The sequence below is a fragment of the Coenobita brevimanus genome, chromosome 93, assembly GCF_032717465.1.
Source record: "Coenobita brevimanus isolate Jiangsu-jjx chromosome 93, ASM3271746v2, whole genome shotgun sequence".
Classification (NCBI taxonomy): domain Eukaryota; kingdom Metazoa; phylum Arthropoda; class Malacostraca; order Decapoda; family Coenobitidae; genus Coenobita; species Coenobita brevimanus.
In genome coordinates this window covers 40,073,876-40,089,056 of record NC_137046.1, presented here as the reverse complement: position 1 = coordinate 40,089,056, position 15,181 = coordinate 40,073,876, and the positions used below count along the sequence as shown (strand labels likewise).

General features: G+C 45.7%; 1 protein-coding gene across 1 annotated transcript in view; it reads left to right on the top strand.

Moving 5' to 3' along the window:
* Positions 1-15,181, top strand: part of Su(dx) (WW domain containing E3 ubiquitin protein ligase suppressor of deltex) — a 279,179-nt gene that overhangs the window by 78,366 nt on the left and 185,632 nt on the right. Inside the window, exon 8 of the mRNA XM_080282428.1 lies at positions 462-653. Coding sequence (XP_080138554.1) covers positions 462-653 — 192 coding nt within the window. The remainder of the gene's footprint in view (positions 1-461; positions 654-15,181) is intronic.

Below are 15,181 nucleotides of genomic sequence, written 5' to 3'. Positions count from 1 at the left end.
TTGTAAGTAGCCTAATGCATCAGAAATTTTGATTTTTAGGTATTGTAAATGAGAGCCATAACCAGAACATCAAGAAGGTTCATCAGATACAATGTGCTTGCTTATATTGCACTTTTATCCAGATTTTGTCTGCATTTGCTTTTCAATTGGTGTACATTTACTTGAATACTTTGCATTTTACTCATTTTATCCTTTTAATTCCATCTATTCAGGTATAATTTTATTTGCTTAAAGGTAGTTTAGGTCTTCTTATAAAGTTTGAAAAAGGCAATCTCTCATTGTCCAGAAACCGTGAACTGAAAGACCTAAGAAGATAGTGGATTAGAACAAGTCAGCTATGCTGAATTTCCCCATCAGTTGAAGTTTGGTTGGTTATTTATAGGAGATGTGAATTTCTGTGTCAGCCGAAGAATGGTTTTATTTGCTGTATGTAATGGATGTGAATTTCAATCGGTATCCAGATGGGAGATGAGATATGATCAGTTTGGACGACGATACTACGTGGATCACACAACACGTTCTACCACCTGGGAGAGGCCTAAGCAGCTGCCTGCTGGATGGGAAGCAAGGCGGGACCCCCGTGGCCGTGTGTACTACGTTGATCACAACACCCGAACTACCACCTGGCAGAGACCCACTGTTGAAAATATTAGGTCAGTATTATGGTTTGGCATGGATATGCAGTACAGTAATGTAAAAAAGACAACTCTCTTTTATGCCTGAGTAGGAGAGTACCAAATTTGTATAAACCAACAGTGGAGCTTCTTAGTTATTCATACATCCCACAGCTTCCTTTCCATCCACCAAAAGGAGGATGGTTGACTGCTGGAAAAAGGCAACTTCAGCATACAGTCCAATAGGTCGATTTTCATTTATAAAGGCTCCAACATGCTTCCATGCATTGGTCTTGGTCACCTAATGGCGGCTTTCCATGCAGCACGGTCTCTGGTAGTCTCCCTGTTCAGTCTTATATCCCAGAAGTCTCACACTATTACCTCATCCCAGATCTTTTCCTGCCTGCCTCTTGCAACACTTCCCCCAGTATTCACACTTCTCACTTTCTGCACCCAGTTGTCATTCTCCATCCCCTCCACATGCCCCTTCCATCTCAGTCTGCCCCTCCCTGTCACAACACCAATACATTCCAGTCCCATCCTTCCACTCAGCCCTTCCAATGTAGACCTAGCCCCCACCTGGCCTTGCATTCAAGGATGCACAGCACATCTACCTAATTGTTGTCATTTCTGTATGTTTGAGTCTGTGACTATCCTCTTCCTTTACAGCTCAGGTCTCACTGCCATACAGCATTACACTCCTAACACACGTCATGTACAAAGATCCCGTAGCATGGAGGGAAAGCCCTCTCAGTGTCAGGAGAGGCAACATCTCCCTGAACTTCTTCCAACCACTCCTCACTCTAGCCACAGAGCCAGCTCCCTCCCCACCTCCAATGCATAACATATCTCCCAAGTAACAACATGCCTTCATATGCTCAAGAGACCCACCAGCAAGATCAGTCCTTTCATACCTGACAGTCCCCACATGTGCTTCCCAGCACTCCACACAAACAAAATCAGCATTACCTCACAGGCTACCTCTAATACCAGAACATCTCTTATGCACCCACATATCACAAATACTGCACAAGATAAAATTATTTCCAATGCCCCTATGGCTAACCACACATGGCCACTCTCCCCCCTCTTTGACAGTATTGCCACCAGCCCTAGATACCATCACTTTTGTTTTATTTGCATTTACTCTCAAGCCCTTGTGCCACATATCATCTCTTCACTTCCTAAATCTTTCCTCTGCCTCCCTTTCATTGTCTGCATTCAACACCAAGTCATCAGCAAACAACATCTCCCATGGGAGTCCATATCTGGTGTTGCATGAGAGGATTTCAAGCACCATGATAAACAACAAGAGAGTCAAGACTGACCCCTGATGCATGTGAACATTCAAGGAAAACTCATCACTCAAATCAACATTCACCTGGTTGTGAGCACCCACATACATAGCCATAACCACTCTGGCCAGCCATTCTTCAATCTCAAGCTTTCTCATTTCCTACGTCACCACCACCCTAAGGACTTTGTCAGGGGCCATGTCCAAATCAACAAAACCAAAGTACAGCTCCTTTTTCTTTTCTCTATATTTTTCCTGAAGCTGTTAGACAGTGAACATGGCACCAGAGGTCTCTCTTCCTGGCATGAATCCAAACTGCATCTCATCAGTATTCACTGTTTCACTTATCATACCTTCTAGAGCTCTCTCGATTACAGTCGACCCTCGAATCAACGGACTAATGGGGGGGGATGAGTGTCCGTTGAATGAAAAAGTCCTCTGCTTGAAAATGAAGGGAAAAATAGCCTAAAACTAAAAAAATAATAATAATAATAAAAAAAAAAAATACGATGGTATCGAAGATGAGGTGCAGCGACGCTGTCGTGGACTTATTTACCTCACAATACCCCGTTTTCTGTGGACCCATTATATTACAACTTGCTTCACGGTGTACAGTAGAGTCTTCATATAACACAAGATAGGTTATGCAGATCCTCGTGCAAAATCAATTTCATGCTAAAACATGATATATTTACATGTAAAATAGGGGGTTAGGTTCTAGGAGCCCCATATTTTTCGTTGAAAATTTATTTAAAGATAGGTTATTACAAAATAATATGTCTGCTGTAAGACATCCAAGACGTGTTTATGATCTTGCCGACTTGACACATCTGTGCATTCTAACCTAACGTAACTGACTAGTTTTGCCCCCTAATACTCCCCATGAAAATTTCAACCACCAAGGATTGCCGCTTGAAAGTCCTCATTATCACTCAAGCAAAAACTTCTGACCTAATCAGCATGTGAATAATGGCCGCCCAGAATCATGCATATTTCACCAAGAATCACTTTCGGCACACTCATTTAAAAAGAAAAAAAAAGTATGAAACTATTTTTTAGTCATTAGTCGTCAACAATAATGGAAAAAAAACTATACTGAAGTCCACAGCCTGGTGGGATTGCGTACTTCTCACTTCTCAGATACACCCGAATGCAGTAATTGTGAATAATAAAAAAGTCAGCCAAGCAGTATAATTTGTATGACAGTACAGTATACAGTAATTCGCAAGAACTGAACTCACGTAATGATCTTACCTAACTATCTACGTCAACATGTAGTGTCTTCACATACTGTCTATCTATCTATCTATCTATTGTTAGACGCCATAATCCCGTAAGGGGTGGCCATTTGACTTTGAGTTATTTGTTTTACAGGAAGGGGCACTAACCCTCCACCAACTCACATGTTGACAGGTAGGGAACACGTATGGTTTGGTTATATGGTTACCACCCAGCGTTGTAAATGGTTTTTTGGCTTACTGTGTGTATATATATATATATATATATATATGTATATATATATATATATATATATATATTCCCACACTACACGTCAGTTCGTCCAACAATTTTACATTTTCCTTTATAATAAATGCATTTCTTGTGTTCATAGCACTTTCAGGGTGCTTAGGCATAACTAAAATAAGTTTGGAACCACGTGCTCAGAGTTCTGAGAGAAAATGAGGAGCAAGGAAATAAGCAAATAAATGCTTCTCATCACAGCGACGATACACACAACACTGAGGCAGGCAGTGGCAGGTGGTATGGGACATGGGTCACATGAGTCAGGTACGGTACTTTGTTATAGTAATTTTTTATTTTCAAATTCCGAGTCATTTATTTTTGTACCTGTAAAGAGAAATACTGTATGTAGTTAGAAATGACAAACTTTCAAATAATGGACAAATGACGGGTGTCTGGAGCGATTCTCTGCCAGCAGATATCGTCCGTTGCTTCCAAAATCCGTCTGTAGAATTGAGGGTCGACTGTACCTTCATTATCGGGTCCTAAAGTTTTATCATTTTCATCATCATCATCATCATCATCTAATCCTATTTTGCCTCATGAGGAGTGTAGGAACCTGAGGCCAGGCAAGTTGGCCCTGACCTTTGAGATGAGAGTCACCAGCCTCACTCATCCCTGCGTGGCATTACATGAGCGGTAAACCCCAGCCAGCTGTTGGATATAAACTGACACGTGCTCAATCTGGTTTGAGCACCTTAATTACACAGTAAACCACCAGATGCTGTAGTTTAGTTATATGGTTGCCACCCAGCATAGTAAATGGTTTTATGTCTCTATAATTCCCTCTTTCCAGGGCATCACCCATCCCATTTACAGTCACTGTCTTCTGCCAGTCATCTGGAACGCACACTCATGTATAATCGGATTTATCCTATCGTAACTACACTCACTCCTGTATCTCGTGAGACCTTCAGCATTTCAGCAGTCAGCCCAGACACACCTGCCACCTTCCTCAACAACATCTTGCCTATTGCCATGCTCACAGTAACAGTGTCAATCAAATTCCAGGGGTCAAACATTGGATCCATTGATTCCAAACCTTCCCTGTTCTTGCCAAACTCCTTATTTAACAACCAGTTACAATGCTCTTTCCAGGCAGCTTTAATATCCTTACTGTCTGCCACTACCTTTCCTTCGTCCTTCTTCACACAGTGCTCACCCACGAAATCCCTATTTTCCCCCTTCATCTGATTTGCCTTATTAAATATCATATTCTTCCATTCATTACAATTTCGGCTATCTAGTAAAAGTCTCTGAGACTCTGATTTTGCCCTGTATACTTCTTTTCTAGCCCTTTGCTTGTCAGCCAAGCATTCCTTTTTTGTTACCAGCTCTTTTCTGTCTATCTATCTGTTGCCAGATGCCATAATCCCATAAGGAGTGGCCACATGACTTTGAGTTATTTGTTTTATGGGGAGGGGCACTAACCCTCCACCAAACCACTTGTTGGCATGTAGGGAGCACATATGGTTTGGTTATATGGTTACCACCCAGCGTTGTAAATGATTTCTTGGCTTACAGGAAAGCATTTGGCTTGTCACTCAATGTAAAGCCACCTGTAAAGGATAGAAAAGCAATAAGAGGTGACAGGAAAGATGGGAGAAATAGGAAGAGAGAAGGGTAGGCATAGAAAAAGAATGATAAAGGCTAAGGAAGAAGTAGGCAGCACTACATCAAGTGAGTGGAAAAAAATCTTCTTTTCACCTTAGCTACTTTTCTGCCCCCTCATCCCACCACAGTGTTACCTTATGTCTTGGAGAGCCTGTTCTCCATCCACACACTGAATCAGCAGCTCTGAGGAGATTGTTCTTGAGAACTCTGTACTGTTCATTAACACTTCTTTCAGCAGCTCCCTGTTCAGCCACCACTGTACTCATCTCACTACAGAAGGCATCCCTTACTGCTTGGTTTTTCAGCTTCCATATTTTCCTCCAAGGTGCATAGGTTCTCTTCTTCACCACCTGCTCCTTAAGCACCATGTTACTTATCAGTAATTTGTCTTGCTCCCTATAACTGTAACATCCCTAACCAACCTCCTATCAGCCCTCCTGACCAGGAAATAGTCATTCTGGCTGCTATTTCCCCCACACCTGTATGTAACCAGCCAACTCTCTCTTTTCCACTTGGTTCACATTCAGATGAATCTGAGGCAACAGCAACAACAACATGCTCAAAATCTATCACGTCAAGCCGACAGACAAAGGGTTCAGTTCAGTGCAATTCCTGCAAGAACTGGACCCATTACACCTGCACAACACTTGCATCCAGAAAACATTACACAAACACCTGGACCTGCTCCTTATGCTCCTTCCCCCCACCCACCAACCCCCCTACCAATCCTACTCCTACTTCTTTCACACCTCCACAGCCAAACCCACTGATCCTTCCCACACCATCCAGTCCCCCAACCCATCCTAATCCACCTCAACCCTTACCTCCATCACAAACTCCTCCTACCCCTTCCCCTCCACCCACACCACCTCCTCCCCGTGCTGCAGCAGCCAACACACATCGCACACACAACATAAACATCCTTCAGTTAAACATACAGTAGATGGCATAAACACCAAAAAACAAGAACTCACACAATTCATCAAACAACAGAACATACACATTGTCATCTTACAAGAAACAAAACTACACACACAGAAAACACCGACATTTCATAACTTCACCACCATTCGACAAGACCGGGCCGACGGCAGTGGCGGTGGACACATCACCCTGGTACACAAATCCATCAACTTTGCAGATACAAGTGCACACACAAAGTCACTTCTCCCCCCACGTGACACCACAACAGAAATACAATCAGTTAAAATACGCACTGGTAACAAATCACACATAACAATCGCTAACACATACATTCCCCCCCAATTGTCCCCCACAGTACCACACAATTGCACTTCACAGATACACCACATCACTAACATACCCAACATCATCCTGGGGAGTGATTTCAATGCCAAGTCGTCGGCCTGGCATGTCAACAACCCTGACACAGACAGAGGGCTGGTACTACAATCGCAGACAGATCATCTTTTCATACCGAACAATCTAGACCAACATACCCATATCCCACACCAAGCCCTCTTCCTCCAATCATCTCCAGACATCACCTTCTGCTCCCCAAACCTCGCCCCCACTACATCAAGGAGAGTGGTCAAAACCCTAGGTTCTGATCTCCCAATCATCATCACTACCAAAACCAGAATCACCCCAGCTGGCCACAAACACACATACACTAATTATAAGAGAGCCAACTGGGAGGCCTTTGTAACTGAAACAGAACAACATTTTGAAACACTAAACAGTACACCCATCACAAACATCAACACCGCTGTGCACACTTTCAATACAATTATACAAAATGCAGACAAAAAACACATCCCTAGAGGCAACAGAAAGAGACATAACCCCAACTTCACACCAGAAATTCAAGGCCTCATTGGACAACGAGACACACTGTGACACTCCCCAACACCCCATACACAAGATACAGTACAACAAATACAAGAACTCAACACTCAAATAAACAATAATATATCAGAACAGCAAACACTAAATTGGAAAAATTACCTCCAAACACTTGACCACAAAACAAACATCCAACAGCAACACCACAAAACACTAAACAGCATCACACTTTCCAGCGGCAACACCACACAATCACACGCTGCCATCACAACAACAGACACCATACCCTCAAACAAACAACAAGCAAACACTCTCATCAGTCACTTTTCACAAGTCAGCCATCTAAACCTCCATCCTGAAGACCGACGCATCATCCGACGTAAGAGACAGTTCTCCACAGACCCAGACTACGCACCTTTCACTTATAACCAGATGAAGCACATCATTAACAACCCCAAGCACTCATCTGCCTGTGGACCTGACAACATAAGCAACATTCACCTGAAACACCTTGGACCACAAGGCATACAAGCACTCACCAACATATCAAACTATATACCCAACATCTGGGAGCATGGCATTATCATCACTGTCCTTAAACCCAACAAAGATCCCACGTTACCCTCCTCACACCACCCCATCACACTCCTCTGCACACCCTCTAAAGTCACTGATTGACTAGTACTACAACTAGTCACACCTCACATTCCCCTAGCCCACACAACATGGTTTTAGGCCACTACACTCCACAAACACCCTTCTTACGGACCTTGCACAGAGAGTTTTCGATGGCATGAATTCAGCTAGGCCACCACATAGAACACTCCTAATCACACTAGACATTAGCAAAGCTTTTGATGCCATCCCCTGCCACAACCTCACAAACAAAATACTCAACACAAACATGCACAATAACACAAAAAGATGGCTGACAAACTACTTAGCAGGCAGATGTGCAAACGTAACATTTGCCGGTCAGTCTTCTAACATCAGAAACTTCATAAATGGCGTCCCCCAAGGATCTGTTTTGTCCCCTACACTCTTTAACCTATACATGCATGACATACCCACACCCCACACACCACAGATACACATAGCTTCATATGCAGATGATATAAAACTTACATGTACGCACTAAAACGCAATCACAGCTGCACACATCATTCAACCTTACCTCAACTCACTACGCGAATGGTTCACCACAAACAGGCTCAAAATAGCCCCAGCCAAATCTACAGTGACCCTTCTCACAAACTGGACAACAGAATACAATCACATCCCACACCTCACCATAAACAACACCCCCCTACCACACACACACACACACACACACACACACACACACACACACACACACACACACACAAAATCCTTGGTGTAACATACAATACATCAATGTCATTTAAATAACACATCACAAACATGAAGAATAAAATAACACCAAGACTTAATGCTTTGAGGTCACTTGCCCATACAACATTCGGACACAACAAAGAAACCACCACCACAGTTTCGTTTTCGTTTTCGTTTTCAAAGGCTCCAACATGCTTGCATGTGTCGGCCTTCGTCACCTAATGGCGGCTCTCCATGCTGCATGATCCATTCCAGCCTCCCTGTTCAGTCCCTTAACCCTAAGGTCACACTTGATGACCTCGTCCCATGTCTTTCTCGGTCTACCCCTCATAACCCCACCCCCAGTATTAACACTTCTCACCTTCCTCACCCAATTATCATCCCCCATCCTCTCCACATGTCCAAACCACCTCAATCTACCTCTCCTCATCACAACACCAATACATTCCAGTCCCATCCTACCTCTCAACTCTTCCATCGTAAACCCAGCCCCTCCAGGCCTTGGACGCTGGGACGCACTGCACATCCACCTAATCATTGTCATTTCTGTACGTCTGAGCCGGCGAGTATCTTCCTCCTTCACTGCCCAGGTCTCACTACCATACAGCATTACACTCCTAACACATGCTGCATACAAAGACCCCTTAGCACGTAGGGAGAGTCCTCTCAATGTCAGGAGAGGCAAGAGCTCCCTGAACTTCTTCCAACCACTTCTCACCCTAGCCACAGAGCTAGCTCCAGCCTCACCTCCAGCACACAATATGTCTCCCAAATAACAAAACTCTTCCACACACTCAAGAGATTCACCAGCAAGTTCAACCCTTTCACGTCTGACAATCTCCACCTGCTCACCCCGACACGCCGTACACATAAAATCAGCATTATCTCGCAGTCTGCCTCTGATACCACTACATCTCTTATGCACCCATTTATCACACACACCGCACAAGATGGAATTACTTCCCACGCCCTTGTGGCAAACTGCACATGGCCACTCTCCCTCATCTATGACAGTACCGCCACCAACCCTAGATATCATCACTTGATTTATCTGCATTTACTCTTAAACCCTTTTGCCCCATACCATCTCTCCACTTCGTAAACCTTTCCTCCGCCTCCCTTTCATTCTCTGCAATCAACACCAAATCATCAGCATATAACAACTCCCACGGGAGTCCGTTTCTAAAGTCATGTGAAAGGGCTTCAAGTACCATGATAAACAACATGGGACTCAAGACTGACCCCCGATGCACACCAACATTCACGGAAAACTCATCACTCAAATCTCCATTCACTCTTACCTGGGTGTGAGCACCCACATGCATGGCCATAACCACCTGAACCAGCCACTCCTCCAAGCCAAACTTTCTCATTGCCCACTTCACCACCTCTCTAAAGACTTTGTCAAAGGCCTTTTCCAAATCAACAAAAACAAAATAAAGATCCCTTCTCCTACCAATATATTTTTCCTGAAGCTGTCGAACAATGAATATGGCATCAGTGGTCCCCCTACCTGGCTTAAACCCAAACTGCATCTCATCAATATTCACTCTTTCTCTAATCATACCTTCTAAAACTCTCTCCATTACCTTCATTATCTGATCTAAGAGCTTTATACCTCTATAATTTCCTCTTTCCAGGGCATCACCCTTCCCTTTATACACATTTACAGTTACACTCTTCAGCCAATCATCTGGAACAACACACTCATAAATAATCCTATTTATCAGGTCAGTGACTAAACTCACCCCTATATCGCCTGAGGCCTTCAACATTTCGGCAGTCAACCCAGACACACCTGCTGCCTTCCCCACCTTCATCCTGCCTATTGCCTCACTCACAGTAGCAGTATCAATCAAAGGCCAAGGGCCAGACACTGGATCTGCTGGCTCCAAACCTTCCCTGTCCCAGTCAAACTCCTCATTCAACAACCGGTTATAATGCTCTCTTCATGCATCTTTAATATCCTCACTGTTCACCACTACCCTTCCTTCATCATTCTTCACACACTGCTCACCTATAATATCCCGATTATCCCTCTTCACTTGACCTGCCACCCTAAATATCATATTTTTCCTTTCCCCATGATTTAGGTCATCAAGTAATAGTCTCTGTGACTGTGACTCAGACTTTGCCCTGTATACCTCTCTTCTAGCCCTACGTTTGGCAGCCAAATATTCCTCCCTGCTACCACCCTTCCTCCATTCCCAGAAAAGCCTTCTTTTTCTCCTTAACTGCAGCTTCTACACCCTCATCCCACCACCAAGTTACTTTATGTCTTGGTGGTCCTCCTGTCCAACCGCATGTTACATCAGTAACTCTCAAGAAATTGTTCTTGAGGGCTCTGTACTGTTCATTAACGCCTCTGTCTACAGCTCCCTGTTCAGCCACCTCTCTCCTCAACTTGCAGTAGAAGGCATCCCTTACTACTTGGTTTTTCAGCTTCCAAATTTTCCTCCTAGGTACATAAGTCCTCTTTTTCATCACTTGTTCTTTAAGCACCATATCACGAATCAATAGTTTGTGCTGCTGCACACGCTCCTCACTTCCTATAACTTTAACATCCCTCACTAACCTCCTATCGGCCCTCCTAACCAGAAAATAATCTGTCTGACTGCTATTTCCCCCAGACTCATATTTAATTAACCTACTGTCTCTTTTCCTAAAATATGTGTTGCACACAATCATGTCCGTTGCCTCCCCAAACTCAAAGTATCCTTTCCCCTTCTGCATTCCTTAGACCATACACACATCCCCCATGCACTCCTTCATAACCTTGTGCTGGTTCACCTACATGACATTTAAGTCCCCTCCCAAAATCACTATCTCATCATCCCACATACCACCCACTACACGTATTAAATTATCCCAAAATCTATCTTTCTCTGATTCATCCATTCCTGCCTGTGGAGCATATGCCGATATAATCGCAGCTATCTTTCTTCCCAACAGAATTTTCATTACCAATATCCTATTGCTTACTCTCAAAACATTCATAACATATTCCACCCATTTCTCTGCAACCATCACACCAACACGTCCATATCCGTCTGTCCTCCCCTGCCAAAACAACTTATAGCAACAGTCCTTCCCAACAATCTTTCTGGCTGATCCACCCCTGTACCGGACTTCCTGCAAACACACCACATCCACCCACCTCCTACTGAATGCCTCAACGACTTCCTCTGCTCTTCCCCACAAACTTCCCACATTCCATGAACCCACCCTCATCCCCATGGGTGATTTACTGTCCTCAGGCTTGCTTTGAAACTTATTTTGCTTTGTCATCTTCAGTATTAATAAAGGGGGACAGACACAGCACAGGTCCCACTCACTGCACAGTCCCAGGTCCAGGCAATGGATCTGGGACCCCTAGCCCACCAGCTTACCAGTGGCTGTGGTAGTGGCCTCAGGGCACCCTGCCAGGACAGCTGCAGGGACACCCTCCAAGCGCATCTTGGCACTGCAACTATCCCGCCATTATACACCCACTGATAGGGCAGCCTCCTGGGGTGCTACTCCCAGGTTCGGGCCCCTCTTTATTGGGCGGAAGCGGCAGCCTGGGAACCGCAGTGCCCTGTACCCTCTAGCACAGGCCTGAGCCCCATCTCGCCCTGGACCCACAATCTATGCTGGCGGAACCCCCGCCACACCTCCCCCCAGAAGTCCGCCACTAGGTAGCGGGGGCAAAGTTTTCTGGCCGCATGCCCTTGCTGGCGCCAACCCCTGTAACATAGTGGGATACGTTGTGTGAAATGTAAAGTGCATGTGGTGTAGTGCATAGATAGTTAGAGGAAATGTTTGGGAGAGTATGCTGGTCTACTCTCCATGTTATTGTCACACTGAAAAGGTCAGCAAAGGGGGATGGTTAGATAGCTAGTGAAACAGGAGCTCCAGCTCTCCCTATCACCAGCATTCCCATTCCCCTCGGGAGTACTACCCTGTTCGGCCTGTGCTACGGCCTCCTCCTACCAACACAGTATTGTATGCATTTATCAGATTTTAGTTATACCATTCATCACCATTAACCCCTAAAACGCGGATCGTCGCATTTGCGACGGTCGGCCCAAAGGGCAGAACGGCGGGTCGTCGCGTTTGCGATTTGAGTTAATTTTGAATAACCGCGGGCAAGCATGCTCCAGCTGGTATTGTCTATCAGTCCCGCCACCCGTGAGCTACGTTTAGCACACTTGACCTTTGTACTACTGACCTCGGTTGTTGCCAAGTATCATTTTTTTTACCCACCGACGCACCGATGCGCGGCCCTCCCTCGTCGTGCGATATGGCAACGCGTGGACGGCTGATACGTGTCAATCTGCGCCGTCATCTCGCAAGCACTTTTTGCTATTGGGAAACGCTTGTTTCCCCAGTTGTCACACTGTCATTTTTTCGCGCGGTTTGCCCCAGAATAGCGTCAGTCCACGCAAATCTGCCACGGTGACACCATGTCTAACTCGAGCTCTTCCGAGTCTGTGCCTTCTAGCCCTCCGAAAAAGGGTTTTGTGACCTTAACCCCCTTCAAAACCTTACCAGGAACTACAAAGGGGCTAAGTGACTCTGCAATAGCCTCAGAACTTTTGAAAGCCTCAATGGACTATGGCAGTGACATCGGTGTGTGGTCGAGCCTGGCTGAGTCAGAGACACAATCTAGTGCTGATTCCGGCCCAGAAGTGATTGTTTCTGTGCCGGAGGAGACTGTGTCAGTGCCCAGCACCTCAACAGGGAAGGCTCCGGTGAGAAGGGGCCTCGAATATGGGAAGGGGGAAAAAAGGAAGAGGAGCGGAGACCCCAGCTCACCGCCATTGTCCCCTACGCCACGTCACGCCACCGCAAGCCCGCCACGTACTCCCAGCCCTGTTCTCTCGTCCTCCTCGTCTGCTGTCCTGTCTCCTGAGTCGTCGGAGTCTCCTTCACCACCAAGAAAGGGAAGTAAAAGAGCATCTTTACGTTTGAGAGGTTATCGTAGGCCTAGTGTTCGTGTTGGTAGAGTTAAGTCCCCTAGTATAAGGCTAACTCGCACTAGGCAACTCAGGAGTCACGCCACCGCGGGTGACCTTGACCCAAGTGATAATGTCCCTCCCACCACCACCACCACCACCACCACAACACCAACACGGCCTGGGATAGCCTCTGCCTTACCTACTGTTGCCCAGCCTGCCTCACCCACTCCCACACGACCTGCCTCACCCCCCACCGCCCCAAGCACCTCCCAGCCTAGGCAGGGAACGCTAGATGCCTTTGTGTGGTCAGAGGGATCAGATTTTGTGCCTGAGGATCTGCCCTTTGACGACAGTGAGTGTGGACTTCAGGCTGACTTCCCTGTGGACGACGATGGTGAATGCCTTGACTACCTGTTGGCCTTCCTTGACGACGAGGTTATGGAGCACATCTGTACCGAGACAAACAGGTACGAGGGGCAATGTGCGCCAGTTCGCGAAGGAGAAGGTGAGGCGGCCACGCCATCCACGTCGCGGATGGCAGCATGAGTGCCTCTTACGATCCGCTAGCTTTTTGTATTTATTGGATTGATGTTGCTAATGTCGCACAACTGGAAACACAAGTCAGAAGAATACTGGACTTCCGACGAGCTGTGCCCAACACCCATATTCAATAAATACATGAGCCGCGATCGTTTTAGGCAGCTGATGACTTATCTTCACTTCGCGAACAATGATGAGCCTTCCCAAACTGACCCATTATGGAAAGTGAGGGGAATCCTGAACATGATCAAAGATAAGTTTACGAGGTTCTTGCGCCCGTTCAAGAAAGTCGTGATTGACGAGTCTTTGGTATTGTTCAGGGGCCGTCTTCGGTTCGTCCAGTACATTCCAAGCAAACGCCACCGCTTTGGAATCAAGTTTTTCGTGCTGTGCGACTGCAAGACGGGGTTCATCCTTGACTTCGTCATTTACACCGCCAGCAATGTCGATTTGGATAAGACTGACCCCCTTGGATTCTCTGGTTCTGTGGTGAAAGTGCTTTTGGAAAAGTACTTTGGCGAGAATCATGTCCTGTATACGGACAATTACTATACCGCTCCTAAACTCGCCAAGTACCTTTCTGAACACGGCGTTGGCTCCTGTGGCACTGTCAGAAGTAAAAGGGCACATTACCCTGCCTTCCCCGAGGCTGAAAAGTCAAAGCGGGGAGACGTGCACCTGAAGAAATCTGACAAGATGCTTGCGATCAGGTGGCATGATAAGAGAGTCGTGAACACGCTCACCACAGTACACAAGGGTGAAATGCTGGCAACAGGGAAGGTCGACAGAAGGACTGGCGAGCCTGTGATGAAGCCTGATGCTGTCATTGACTATAACGTCAATATGCGGCTGGTGGACAAGTCTGATATGATGATTGGAGAGATTGACTGCCTGAGGAAAAATCGTCGTTGGTACAGGAAGGTGTTCTTGCACTTGATTGATATGTGCATGTTGAACGCCTTCATCCTGTATAAAATCAAGAACAGGAAGCCAGCCAACTACTCTCTCAGACGATTTTCCAAGACTTGTGTCTACCAGCTGCTTCAGCGTTACGGCCAGGTTCTTTCTACAGGTCCCAAACGCCACCCTCACACACCTCCAGACCGCCTACAGTGTCAGAACTACCTTCAGCGACACCGCCTGGAGCCACTGCCAGCCACTGCAAAGAGGGGGAAAGCACTGAGGAGGTGTCATGTGTGCAGCCACACTACCAGGCAGGAAAACCTTTAGGCGCACCTCCTTGCAGTGCAAAGAGTGCAAAGTTCCCCTCTGTGCTTACCCGTGTTTCTTTGACTAACACAGCCTAAGTAGATTTTGAAAATAAGGGTAAGAATCTTTGAAAAAATACTGAGAGTGACAGTGATAATATTGTTTAGTTTTCTTTTACGTGCTGACAGTGACAGCCTGATGAGTGTAAATTAGTGTATGTACTTGTAAAAGCACTGACGGTGACAGTGTTTTTTGGTGTAAATAATTGTACATAGTAATAATATAAGTAT